Below are 15,000 nucleotides of genomic sequence, written 5' to 3'. Positions count from 1 at the left end.
CTTTAGTTTGCTGTGCATTCCCCTTGCACATGATATTCAGATTAACAAGGTTAATATAACCTGCTTACCCGTCACCATTTGCTGAAAACATTCGAGCACTTAAACCATTCCTAGCACCTGAAACCGTCGACACAAGACAGCGTCATCCGTCACAGCGAGATTAAACAGCATAACAAAAAACCCGTGAAAACTCAGCGTCCCTGAACAGAGCGCTTTCTGTTACTAACGTTAATTGTTTCGACCAGTTGTAAACTGTTCTTTAAATGATCAAGAACATTTAAAAATAATAATTTTCCAGGACAACAAGATTTTTTCCAGGACAATTTATGTTTTCTCTCATTTTCCATGTGTTTTCCAGGACTGGAACATTGGTCATTAATTTTCCAGGATTTCCAGGTTTTCCAGGACGCGTGGGAACCCTGCTTTAGGGTGTCTCCAGCCCCCTGTCTGTCATCTCAGCCACCCTAAAACTATAAGTATAATTTTTACTTTCATAAATAAACAATAAAAACTACGTTAAAATGCAGGACATGTCATGGATGGGAAAGAAAATTATTTATCAGTTTGATCCAAGAGCGATTTTTTTACTTTGCTTTTACGCGCGTGTGTTGTAGTCTTTAAAAAGTGTGTTATTTGAACGGAGAAGCACAGGTACGTGCAGCGTGCACGCGCAGTCAGAGCTGGATGCGTTTATCTATAATGTTAATCGCCGCAAAGACGGCAACCAAAAGCAGTGAAATTTCACTATTCTTATTACCAGAGTTATCATATAATATATAATATAAATCTCTTCTTGTTTTAAAGTCTCACTGAGGGCTAAAACCCCTAAAGATGAAATCCTAAAACCGTCTCTGCTTGGAACCTTAATAAATTGATGAACACAAATATATATAAGACGCGAGGATGATGGAGACGTGAGGCGTCATCTGCTTACTAGTGCTTCACACTCCAGTCCAGTTGGTGGCGGTGAATGCACCAAAAGTTGGTTTGCCATCCGCCATAAAAAAGTCATTAGAAGTAGAGATGCGAGGCATCAGTTTGATAGATGGTTTACTACGCTGCGTCCAAAACCACCGCCTAAAAAAAAAAACTTTGCCTAATTATTGGATGGAAGTAAGCGGTGTCGGACGCAGCTGAAAGAGTGTGGCAGGAAATCACAGGTTTATTTCTAACTAACGCACTGGTTTAAATACGTTTCTATGGCAACAGCTGACACTTGAGACTCCTTCCATGCGTTAAAGTTTTGTAACAGACGACTTTTTGTGTGTCGCAGAAAAGGGTAACAGATGTTGACAGATGTTGATGTGTTCTGCGTAAACCCTGACAGATGTTGATGTGTTCTGCGTAAACCCTGACAGATGTTGATGTGTTCTGCGTAAACCCTGACAGATGTTGATGTGTTCTGCGTAAACCCTGACAGATGTTGATGTGTTCTGCGTAAACCCTGACAGATGTTGATCTAAAACGCTCTTTCTCTCGTATCAGATACGGTTGTTGGTGCACACCAGAAATGAAACCGTGTCACAAACAGCAGAGCAGCTGATGGACACAGAATGTGCACCAGTGCAGATCAACCGTTTGGGGGGGAGGGAGGAAGTGAAACTCGGTCTAAATACTGTTTAGAAAGAACTCAGTAGACTGTAGTAACCACCTCATGAGCTCCTGTTTACCAGGTAAATGTAGTGACCTTCTGTGCTGTTAGAATATTTAAATGTGGAAAAACAGACAGCTGAAGAAAAAGAAGAAGAGAAGAAGGAGGAAGAAGTTACCACTGTGCTGAGAAATATGTCAAAACTGGTAGAGTCTCTCTCTCTCCGCTCTTTCTCCTCTTCCCTCTTTCTCCTCTCTCATCTCCTTCTCCTCCTCTTTTCTCCTTTCTTTCTCATCTCTCTTCTTTCTCCTCCTCTTTCTCTTCTTTCTCTTCTCTTTCTCCTCCTCTCTTTCTCCTCTCCTCTTCTCTTTCTCCTCCTCCTTTTCTCCTCTCCACCTCCATTCTTTCTCCTCCTCTTTATCTTTTCTCCTTTCTTTCTCCTCTTTCTCCCCTTGTCTTTTTCTCCTCTCCTCTCTCCCTTCCCTCTTTCTCCTCCTCTTTTTCTCCTCTAATCTCTACCTCCTCTCTTTCTCCTCTCTCCTCACAATCACTGTTGCTTCACCCACCGTTTTTCTTCGGTCCTCTCCAGATCACGGCATCATCAGGACTGCTGAGCAGGAAGCCGATGGACATGACGGCCAGGTTATCTTCTACATACTGAGAAGAACACACACACACACACACACACACACACACACCAATGTGACATTAATGACAATCACAAACATGCAGCTTAACCTTTTAACATTTGTGTGAATATATAAAATATAATATAAATATCACAGATCCTCACCACGGGAGACCAGCCAGAGCCACTCTGATGAACCTACACACACACACACACACACACACACACACTTGGATCATAAACACACACTCAAAAAACAAGATCAAGAATACACACACACACACAGACACACACACACACTCAAAAACAAGATCAAGAATACACACACACAGACACACACACACTGTAGCTATAATTAATAAACTGTGTAAATCACAGACACACTGCTGAGGTGTAAAAAGCATAAAACTCTTCAGGACGTGTTTTTAATCTAAAACTGAAGACCTTCATCACAGAAAACATTTATTTTACAAAACTAGAGTGTAAAGGTGAGTAAAGAGCATGCGGTGCGGTTTGTGAGGAACAGAGCCGTAATAGAAAAGAGGAACCGTCTATACGCTGCTGAACCAAGAGCTTAAAGAGGAAAGGGAAAAAAACCTACACCAAAAATCACACGCCAAACATTTACATGTTTAAAAACACACATTTCTGTAAATGACTAAAGACAGAAACGTTCCGCAGACGTGAGACACTAAATAACACTTATTTATAACACGGATTTGAATGTTAGTGAGAAATCTGGCTCCGGTCGCGTTATTGAGCAACATGGAGAGCAGAAAGTGGAATGGAAACTTCTAGAGAAAAGCTACGAAGAAACGAAGAGGAACAAAGACGTGATGTTTATTGTAGGATTTTTGATAAAAAAAAAAAAAAAAAGTGATGTTGTAACGTTAATGACCCGACTGGGTGCAGCTACAGGACGGATTTCTATCCAGTGTCACATGATGAACTGCTGAACACTTTATAGGATTACATGTAAAATATGAGCTTACAGTTAAAACCTATTAATAACGTATTAACAACCTTTTAATAACGTTCCACTGCCTTTTGTGACATTTTCTTGTTCTTCTTTAATGAAAAATTCTGGTGCTCTTCATTTGGATTTTTTTCTTTAGATACGAGTTCCTCTCTCTTCTGCTCCACCCCTTCCCTCTCCCTCCCTTTCCCTCCCCTTCCTCCCTTTCCCGCTCCCTATTTCCCTCTCCCTCCCTTTCCCTCCCCTTCCTCCCTTTCCCGCTCCCTATTTCCCTCTCCCTCCCTTTCCCTCCCCTTCCCCTCTCATCAACTCCCTCCCCTTCCCTCTCCCTCTTTCCTTCCCTCCCTTTATTTCCCTCCCTCCCATTCCCTCTCATCACTTCATCCCTAACCCTCTCCCTTCCTCCCTCTCTCCCTTTTTACTCTCCCCACCCCAGGTTTAACCGTCGGTGACTGAAGCAGTGTGTTGTGGTACCTGCTCTCCTTCCAGCCCCATCATTCTGGGTATCGATGGTCCACAGATGTCCACGTCCAGCAGAGCCACCTGTAATTAAAGACGAGAAGCTGTTAATCGTCACGACGTGAAACGACCATCTTGTATTATTTTATATGTAATTACAGTTGTGTTCAAAATTATTCAACCCCCAATGCTGTAAATGGTTTTAGGGAATTTAGTGTACATTTGTAATTGTATTCAAAATGAAATCCTACAAGGACTTCTTAAAGAACCATATGCAACTAAAATGACATCAATTAGTTTTGTAATACAGTAGTAAATGTTTCTTTTGTGAATTCTTCATTGACATAATTATTCAACCCCTTAAAGACTACCACTCTGAAGAACAGAGGTTCAATGAAGTGTTTTCAATCAGGTATTGAAAACACCTGTGGATATCAGGGAGCAGCAATAAAGCCTAATAAGCACCAATTAGGCAGCTTTAAAATGACTGTGATACTCAGCTCCTTCTAGACATTTACTGGTGTGGTTACAAACATGGTGAGGTCAAGAGAATGGTCCAGGAAGACAAGAGAACAGGTGATTACTCTTCACAGGAAGGGCAATGGCTATAAGAAGATTGCAAAGATGTTAAACATACCAAGAGACACCATAGGAAGCATCATTCGCAAATTCAAGGCAAAGGGCACTGTTGAAACGCTACCTGGTCGTGGCAGAAAGAAGATGCTGACTTCGACTGCTGTGCGCTACCTGAAGCGTAGAGTGGAGAAAAGTCCCCGTGTGACTGCTGAGGAACTGAGAAAAGATTTGTCAGATGTGGGTACTGAAGTTTCTGCTCAGACAATACGGCGCACCCTGCGTAATGAAGGCCTCCATGCCAGAACTCCCAGGCGCACCCCCTTGCTGTCCCCAAAGAATAAGAAGAGTCGACTGCAGTATGCCAAAAGTCATGTGGACAAACCACAGAAGTTTTGGGATAGTGTTCTGTGGACTGATGAAACAAAATTAGAACTGTTTGGGCCCATGGATCAACGCTATGTTTGGAGGAGGAAGAACAAGAAAAGAACACCTTGCCTACTGTGAAGCATGGCGGGGGGTCAATCATGCTTTGGGGCTGTTTTGCTTCTGCAGGTACTGGGAAGCTTCAGCGTGTGCAAGGTACCATGAATTCTCTTCAGTACCAGAAGATATTGGATGACAATGTGATGCAGTCCGTCACAAACCTGAGGCTTGGAAGACGTTGGACCTTTCAACAGGACAATGATCCCAAGCATACCTCAAAGTCCACTAGAGCATGGTTGCAGATTAAAGGCTGGAACATTTTGAAGTGGCCATCGCAGTCACCAGACTTAAATCCGATTGAGAACCTCTGGTGGGACTTAAAGAAAGCAGTTGCAGTGCGCAATCCTAAGAATGTGACTGAACTGGAGGCTTTTGCCCATGATGAATGGGCGAAAATACCCGTAGATCGCTGCAAGACACTTGTGTCAAGCTATGCTTCACGTTTAAAAGCTGTTATAACTGTAAAAGGATGTTGTACTAAGTACTAAGATTGAATGTCACTTGGGGGTTGAATAAAACTGATAATGATGTGAGCTCAGAAAAGACATTTGTGGTTATTTCATTATAAATGTTATGTTATATTTGTCTGACCTACATGTGCCTCTTTGATTTAATTGTAAGCAGGATGACTGAATGATCATAATCAATGTCAAACCGACCAAAACAATCAATTTCAGTGGGGGTTGAGTAATTCTGAACACAACTGTATGTATTTTTAATAATTTTGAGTGAATAATGTTTTTTTAGGGAGGTGTGGAGAGCGACGGCGATGGCTGAGGTGGAGGAACTGAGACTCCATCAGTAAAGTGCTTTCTTGTTCACATGAGTGAAAGTAACGAGTGAATGAGCGACTGTTTATAGCACAAGTGGAAACAGGAACTCTGTTCACAGACGTTTCAGACTGATAAACATAACTAGGAATTAGTAAGAGAACAAGATGCGAGTGTTTTAAGAATAAAACGTTGTAAATGACTAAAAAACGTTGGTGGTGTGAGAGGACAAAGACACGGTACGCTGTGATGTAACCTCCATCTCACCTTTAGTGACCTGCAGCACTACAAGTTCCTCCATGTGCTCAGGGAATAATCTTAATGACTAACTGACAGGTTACAGACTTCGTCATTTATTTATTAATTGACACATTTATATATATAATGATTCATCAAAGTGAGGTGGGAATTCACGCTGGGTGCCGTGCAATGATAATAGTTTTACTAGACCAAGGAAAAAGTCAACACAAAAACAAACTTTTTTCCCAATTTTTGACAACCTGTAAAATCCATTTTAGTGTAATTTTATTCTTAGTCTATTTTTATTACAGATAGCTGAAATACAGAAGAGTCACTTGTCTGAGAGCGAATCGACTGAGAGCGAATCGACTGAGGGCGAATCGTCTGAGGGCGAATCGACTGAGGGCGAATCGACTGAGGGCGAATCGTCTGAGGGCGAATCGACTGAGGGCGAATCGTCTGAGGGCGAATCGACTGAGGGCGAATCGACTGAGGGCGAATCGTCTGAGGGCGAATCGACTGAGGGCGAATCGTCTGAGGGCGAATCGTCTGAGGGCGAATCGACTGAGGGCGAATCGACTGAGGGCGAATCGACTGAGGGCGAATCGACTGAGGGCGAATCGACTGAGGGCGAATCGTCTGAGGGCGAATCGACTGAGGGCGAATCGTTTGTGCTGCTCGCGGAGTGATCTGAGGCCTGTGCAGCTGCTCAGCCGTGAAGCACATCTGAAGCGACTGTTACCCCCAGGGGCAATTTGAAGCTCTGTAGAAGTTCCTGTAACAGAAGGTGTGTTTCTTTTTTTATCCACTCTGAGTAGCTTATTTTTAGAGTTTGCTCGGGTTTCTGCTTAGTGGCTGAACAACTTCTCCATGGCCTCTTACATTTCACAGTATCTAGCAGGGCAGAAATACCACCAACTGACTTGAGGTAAACGTGGCATCCTGTGACAGCAACGTCACTAAAAATACTGAAACACTCGAAATAAATAAAATATGGAGGAGGGTGAACATCATGTTTGGTCATACAGTATGTGTCAAGTGTATTTCAAGTCAAGAAGCTTTTAAAACCAAAGAGATGGTTGTTGACTTCAGGAGACAGAGCGACTGCCTCTCTGCTGAACATCAACCAATCATCTGTAGAGATCATCAGGAGCACCAAATGTCTTGGTGTTCATCTAGCAGAGAACTTCACCTGGTCACTCAACACCAGCTCCACCACCAAGAAAGCTCAGCAGCATCTCCACTTCTTATGAAGGCTGAGAAAGGCACATCCTCCTCCCCCCATCCTGACCATGTTCTACACACCCCCTCACACCACACACACACACTCTTCCCCTCACACACACACACTCACACTCTTCCCCCCACACACACTCTTCCCCTCACACCACACACACACCCTTCCCCTCACACACACACACCCTTCCCCTCACACACACTCTTCCCCTCACATACACTCTTCCCCTCACAACACACTCTTCCCCTCACAACACACTCTTCCCCTCACAACACACTCTTCCCCTCACAACACACTCTTCCCCTCACAACACACTCTTCCCCTCACAACACACTCTTCCCCTCACAACACACACACACTCTTCCCCTCACAACACACACACACTCTTCCCCTCACAACACACACACACCCTTCCCCTCACAACACACACACACCCTTCCCCTCACAACACACACACACCCTTCCCCTCACAACACACACACACACCCTTCCCCTCACAACACACACACACCCTTCCCCTCACAACACACACACACTCTTCCCCTCACACACACACACACACTCATCCCCTCACACACACACACACACTCTTCCCCTCACACACACACACTCTTCCCCTCACACACACACACACACACACTCTTCCCCTCACAACACACACACACACCCTTCCCCTCACAACACACACACACACACCCTTCCCCTCACAACACACACACACACACACCCTTCCCCTCACAACACACACACACACCCTTCCCCTCACAACACACACACACACCCTTCCCCTCACAACACACACACACACCCTTCCCCTCACAACACACACACACACCCTTCCCCTCACAACACACACACACACCCTTCCCCTCACAACACACACACACACCCTTCCCCTCACAACACACACACACCCTTCCCCTCACAACACACACACACCCTTCCCCTCACAACACACACACACTCTTCCCCTCACAACACACACACACTCTTCCCCTCACACACACACACACACACACCCTTCCCCTCACACACACACACTCTTCCCCTCACACACACACACTCTTCCCCTCACACACACACACTCTTCCCCTCACACACACACACTCTTCCCCTCACACACACACACACTCTTCCCCACACACACACACACACACTCTTCCCCTCACACACACACACACACACTCTTCCCCTCACACACACACACTCACACTCTTCCCCTCACACACACACACTCACACTCTTCCCCTCACACACACACACTCACACTCTTCCCCCCACACACACTCTTCCCCTCACACACACACACACACACACTCTTCCCCTCACACACACACACACACACACACACTCTTCCCCTCACACACACACACACACACACACACTCTTCCCCTCACACACACACACACACACACACTCTTCCCCTCACACACACACACACACACTCTTCCCCTCACACACACACACACACACACACACTCTTCCCCTCACAACACACACACACCCTTCCCCTCACAACACACACACACACACTCTTCCCCTCACACACACACACAATCTTCACCCTCCTGCCGTCTGGAAAAAGGTACCGAAGCATTTGGGCCTCATGACCAGACTGTGTAACAGTTTCTTCCCACAAGCCATCAGACTCCTTAATAACTGAGCTGTACTGAGCACAACATACACACACACACACACACACATCAACTGTATGGACTGCACAGACCACTAAATACACACACTTCCAATATATATCCATCAACCTGTTTACATGCTGTTTTTTGCACACTTTTTGCTGTCTCACATTTCTCAGGGACCTGCTGCTATAACACTGTGTTGATTCCAGTATTTCTGCACATGTAATATGTCTGAACATACAGTATTTACACTGGTCACCATTGTTTCTGTCTTTTGTATATTGTCTTGTAATTTTTTGCCCTGAACTGTCTTGTCTGTCTTGTCCTGCACTGTGTACACCAGGTTGCACAGATACACTTTATGTATGTAGGACTAACTCCTTATAGCTCTGTCTTTTCTTTATGTAGCACCACAATCCTGCAGAAACGTTGTCTCATGTCACTGTGTACTGCATCAGCTATATATGGTGTAAATGACAATAAAAGCTTCTTGACTTGAACTGTATTTATTCCTCTGGCTTCTTCACGTCCTTTCGGCTCTAATCTCTCTCATCTTTCTAATCTTCTTCGTCGAATCAAACACAAAACCAGCCCATGCTTCATTTTTAACATTCTATTTTAAGTTAGGGAGCAGCATAATTCCATTTCCACATTGAAACTGTGAGGGGGTGAAAACTTTTGCACTGTACGATGACCCTGTACGATGGGTGGGAGAGAAACTTCCTCGTGATCATGAAGTGTATTTGTGTTTAGTAGCAGCGAGGCGTGATGAGGCTATTTTCAGGTGTGTCTGTGTATGTTTACAGCTGATAATTTAACTCATTTGCATAAAAAGACAAAAGTGTGTGTGTCGTGTGTTTGAGGGAGACAAAGGGAAACGCTGTAAGATTAATAAAGAGAGAAGTACAACAATATTCTCTCTGAACTTCCTTTTTCCTGAATATTTACTACTGAATCAAGTATTATTATCATTATTATTATTATTATTATTATTATTATTATTATTATCATCGTTATTAGGGCCTGAGCACCGAATGGTGCGAAGCCCTATTGTTTTTCCTCGGGAGTATTATTTATTTATTTTTTTCCCCCCACACATTGGCCAATTGGGGTCCCTTAACATGCTCGAAAACTCTTGAAATTTGGCACACACGTCAGAGCCGTACGACGCCAGGCTCGGGCAAAGGCTGGAATACGGGCGTGGCAGGGGGGCTCTGTAGCGCCCCCTGTAATGCAAAAACAAACATTGGTGCACAGATCGGGCAATTACGTACGCACATGTACGAGAGTTGGTACACATATAGATCTCATCGACCCGAACAACTTTCACGCTCTAAACTATGAGCTCCGCCCAACAGGAAGTCGGCCATTTTGGATTGTTTTATAAGTGCATCCGGTGAACTTTTAAATACTCCTCCTAGGGAATTCATGCGATTGACACCAAAAGTGGTGAACATGATGCCGAGACATTGTACTTGCTAAATTGCGAAGGGATTTTTGATATCTCAAACGGTGCTGCCATGGCGAGGCGACAAAGTTATGGCGAATTCAGAGAAACAGGAAATGTCTAATATCTAAAGCAAAAAAATGTCTTATTGTGATGACACGCGGTGTGTATGTTCGGCCAAGGATTCCGATCGCATCGATGTGCCTATTGTGAATCTCGGACATAGCGCCACCAACAGGCACCAGGAAGTGTGTCAGTCACAAAGGTGGATTTTTTCACAGTTGCATGCGGTAAACTTTTAAATACTCCTCCTAGAGGATTCATGCGATTGACACCAAAAGTGGTCAACATGACGCTTAGACGTTGTAGATGATAAACTGCGTAGGGATTTTTGATATCTTGAACGCTGTTCTCATGGCAACGCGTCAAACTTTACTTTCTTTTTCAGGCATATTTAAGGCTTTTGGCTTGCTTAGATTAACTTGAAATTTGACACATACATCACATTTGTCGGCTGTTAAGTGTGGACAAAAAGGTCAGACAAAGGGGTGTCTCTTAAGTGGCTCACTAGCGCCCCCATTTGTCTAAAATGTGGGGTTTCATTTACCTACAGTCCCCAAATGGGTCAGTAACAACATAAAATAGTCCACTGATATTTACCCACTTGATGCACTTGCCCACCGTGCATTGTTTTCTGTAAGGCACCGTATAGCGATAAAAAAACCTGCGAAGGCCGACATCGCTGCTTGCAGCTATATTTATTATTGTTATCATCATCAGAATCATTATTATTATCATTATTATTATTCTCACTCTCTCATTTTCTACCGCTTATCCGAACTACCTCGGGTCACGGGGAGCCTGTGCCTATCTCAGGCGTCATCGGGCATCAAGGCAGGATACACCCTGGACGGAGTGCCAACCCATCACAGGGCACACACACACACACTCTCATTCACTCACACAATCACACACTACAGACAATTTTTCCAGAGATGCCAATCAACCTACCATGCATGTCTTTGGACCGTGGGAGGAAACCGGAGTACCCGGAGGAAACCCCAGAGGCACGGGGAGAACATGCAAGGGATGATGAGGGAATCGAACCCCCAACCCTGGAGGTGTGAGGCGAACGTGCTAACCACTAAGCCACCGTGACCTTATTATTATTATTATTATTATTATTATTATTATTATTATTGCAATAAAACAACAACATCTTGAAGAGAATTATGTATGGACGTAATTTGAGCAGAAAAAAATAATCAAATATTTAAATTATGAGGAAACAAGAGCACAAGAAAAATCATAAAGAACTGAGTTAGACAAGGAAAAGGAAGGAGGAGAGAAAATAAAGTGATATAAAAGACAGAGATGTGAAGAATGTCAGGAATGTCAGGAATCACGCAGGTCGAGCGAATAAACTGACTACAAATGTTTTTACTACAGTTTGGTGGTTCAAGGTGCGACGAAAGACAAAAGGAGGAAGAGAAGAAGGAAGAGGAGAACCACAATTCCATACAGGCAAATGTAGAGTTTAGGTCACAGGGGTCACCAACCTTTTTAAGACTGAGGGCTACTTCAAAGGAACTGAGTCGTACGAACAGCTAGCGGTTTGATACAAACCTCCTCAATAGCAAAACTGCACAAATCACTTTATAATAATACCAATAATAATAATGCTACTACTACTACTACTACTACTACTAATAATAATAATAATATGGTGAAGAGACTGCTCACATGTCAATGTTAATTATTCCCCACAATTATTAACAATGATTTATACAACAATGACGGTAGGAATATTTAAACATGCAACATTTATTTCTGTTTATCTGTTCCAACAGTCAGGAAGTAATGTCAAGGAAATCATTAATCAAGTCACAACAAGTTATCTAGTCTTTTTTGAACAATTTTTCACATTTCTGTGCACCATTTTTAGTTTAATGTTATGGTGTTTTCAATGAACAAGTTATCTTTTCTTTGTCTGTAAATGTCTGTTAGTGAGAAGCCTGGCACTGCATTCTGCTCACCATTGTACTGTAATCTGGTGAATAATTTGACACTGCAAGTCTGAGTGAGTCTATGTGTAAATGTGCATCAGTAAGGTGTGTTCTGTGTTAGTTCTTGATAAAGTTCATGTTAGTAAAGGCTGATTCACAGAGATAGGTTGAACCAAAAAGGCAGGCGACTTTCATAGCTGCTGTTCATACACCACTGTACTTTTGTGTCCACAAGGCACCAAAAGTTTGATGCAGACTGATGGGCTTTGAGGTGGAGGTCATTTTGCAACGTTAGGATCTTTACCTGTCCAGCATAGTTGGACTTAGCTGACCACTTAGTTGCTCAACAGTGCATGTCATGTTCACTTGCATGAAAGGATTTTTAACGTCTTTTTCTGTCCTTAATGCCCCGCCGGGTGGGTAGTTAGCATTGAAACTTTTGTGACACCTACTGAAGTGTCTCACCACATTGTGCCGCTTTGCCGTCGCAACAGTCGTCCCGCAAATGAGACACACACACTTTTCTTTGACTGGCGTAAAAAAGAACTCTTCCTCCCAAACACAGTGAAAATGGTATGTTTTCTGTCGCTTTTCTGCCATGTTTTTGGGGGTAAATCACAACTGACTCCTGATTGTTGCTGCACCGCTTCCTTGTGTCAGGAGTCGGACGTTACGTGCGCACAATATTTGACTTCAGAAAAGGCCAGAGTTCGTTATATACATAAAACATTTTTGTTTTAAATTAAATAAAATGAAATTAAATATCGTCATTTTAAAATCTACATTAATGCGAGCATTTTTTATTCAAAAACTACAGCAAGAAATTTTTTTAGACGGAACTATATTTTGACCAGTGCTATTTTAGAACATGCCTCGCGGGCACCTTAAGTGCTCCTTGTGGGCGACCAGGTGCCCGCGGGCATCGCGTTGGTGACCCTTGGTTTAGGAACTCTGTGTGTGTGTGTGTGTGTGTATATACAGCAAGCAGACAAACAACTCAGCTCACATCTGCCCCCTAGCGCAGCGTCTGGAGATTATCAGGACATTAAAAAAACAACTGAGACGGAGAAAGAAAACAAAGTCATTGATACTAATGAGACTAATGATACTAACACATGATGATGAAGAGAGACGTGTAACGAGTTCTACATCTGTGTAAAAGGCCTTAAGATTGTGTTTTAGATTCTGATCTGAAGTGGAGTTTATTAACATGTTTCTCTAACAGAGCTGGGAATGTGGAGGGGAATATTTTAGACTCAGGGGTGTGTATGAGAGTCAGAGTTAATTAATTGTGTGTGTGTGTGTGTGTGTGTGTGTGCACAAACATTCTCTTTCTCTCTCCCTCACACACACACACACCCTCTCTTACACACACTAACTCTCACTCACTCACTCACTCTGTCTTTCACACACACAAACATTCCCCCCCCACACACACCCTCTCTTACACACACTAACACTCACTCTCTCACTCACTCACTCACTCACTCACTCTTTCTCTCTCACACACACAAAAACATTCTCTCTCGCTCTAACACACACACACCCTCTCTACACACACTAACTCTCTCACTCACTCTCTCTCTCTCTCTGTCTCTCTCACAAACACACACACATCCTCTCTACACACACTAACTCTCTCTCTCTCTCTCTCTCTCTCACACACACACCAACATTCTCTCTCTCTCACACACACACACATCCTCTCTACACACACACACTAACTCTCACACACACACACCAACATTCTCTCTCTCTCTCTCACACACACACACACACATCCTCTCTTACACACACTAACTCTCTCTCACTCTCTGAGTTCCATTTGAGGAACTGAACTACACTTTAAAGTCTCTCTATTCCAAACAGGATTTGTTTGCATAACTGTAAAGATTTACATGTGTAGAATTCAGTGAACTTTTCCTGGCTTCCTCATTCATAATGCTTGTAAAAATATTTACTGTTTAACGGTTTGTTAAACGTTTGGTTATTTCCTCAACCTGTAGTTTTACTCAGACACAGAAACGGCTAGATGTGTGTAAGTTACTTTACGTTATTATTATAAACCTACCTCTGTGGATTCATCACTAGCCAGAGCGTGAGCCAAGTGTGCACTGAAGGTGCTTTTCCCTACGCCTCCTTTCCCAGACAGAACCACAATCTTGTGCTTCACAGTGGACATCTTCAGCTTGATCTCCTCGATGGCTGAAGAAACAACGATAAATGAAGAAGAAATAGTACAAGATCAAGTGATGTTTACTGATGTTGATGTCACGAGTGGAAGCTGCAAAGTTCTAACATCGTAGTTTAATAACTAATTACAGAAATCAGGGAAAAGAGGAGATTGATGATGAGGAGGAACTGAATCCGTACCAGGATCTGGAGCTTTGGGAGCACCAGTGGAACACATGGCCTGGTTCGGACATCCTTGACACGCTGAAGACTTGCCAGCTTGCTCGCTGCTCGTTCCTGGACAATCTATGTGATAGAAAACAGGAATAATAATAAAAACACACAGAATGGACACAATTTTAACTCCCAACACCTCAATAACAAATCCCAGGGCACTAAAGCTAGCTGGCTAACTTAAAAAACTGGATTAAAGTCACTTTCTCTCCCATTATTTATTTATTAATATAATTATTGTTTTAAACGATATAAAAAAAAACGCAGTTTTATCTAAACATGATAAAGTTCAGGCAGAAACACGTCGTTTTTAACTGTTACGATGGTCTAATCTCAAATCTGTCATTTTTAAATACAAAGTACGCTTGATACACTGTAGAACCCTTGACTTTGTGCCCTATGTAGTGTCCCTATGTAGGGAGCAAGAGACATATTGGGACGCGCCCTCACTGACACACCAGAATAAAGTTCATGACAGCTAGTTTATCCGTTCGGTTTTATAAAGGACTAATAACCAGCCAAACAGGAGTCATAAGTACTACAA

General features: G+C 43.1%; 1 protein-coding gene across 1 annotated transcript in view; it reads right to left on the bottom strand.

The window, feature by feature from the left end:
* nubp1 (nucleotide binding protein 1 (MinD homolog, E. coli)) overlaps nucleotides 1–15,000 on the bottom strand; it is a 25,704-nt gene that overhangs the window by 10,587 nt on the left and 117 nt on the right. Inside the window, exons 2-6 of the mRNA XM_060892193.1 lie at nucleotides 14,424–14,528; nucleotides 14,122–14,255; nucleotides 3,670–3,738; nucleotides 2,385–2,417; nucleotides 2,158–2,248 (exon numbers count right to left, since the gene is read on the bottom strand). Coding sequence (XP_060748176.1) covers nucleotides 2,158–2,248; nucleotides 2,385–2,417; nucleotides 3,670–3,738; nucleotides 14,122–14,255; nucleotides 14,424–14,528 — 432 coding nt within the window. The remainder of the gene's footprint in view (nucleotides 1–2,157; nucleotides 2,249–2,384; nucleotides 2,418–3,669; nucleotides 3,739–14,121; nucleotides 14,256–14,423; nucleotides 14,529–15,000) is intronic.

This window comes from Tachysurus vachellii, chromosome 18 (assembly GCF_030014155.1).
Source record: "Tachysurus vachellii isolate PV-2020 chromosome 18, HZAU_Pvac_v1, whole genome shotgun sequence".
Taxonomy (NCBI): Eukaryota; Metazoa; Chordata; class Actinopteri; order Siluriformes; family Bagridae; genus Tachysurus; species Tachysurus vachellii.
The sequence above is the reverse complement of the archived record's forward strand: the minus strand, read 5'-3'. Positions and strand labels throughout refer to the sequence as shown.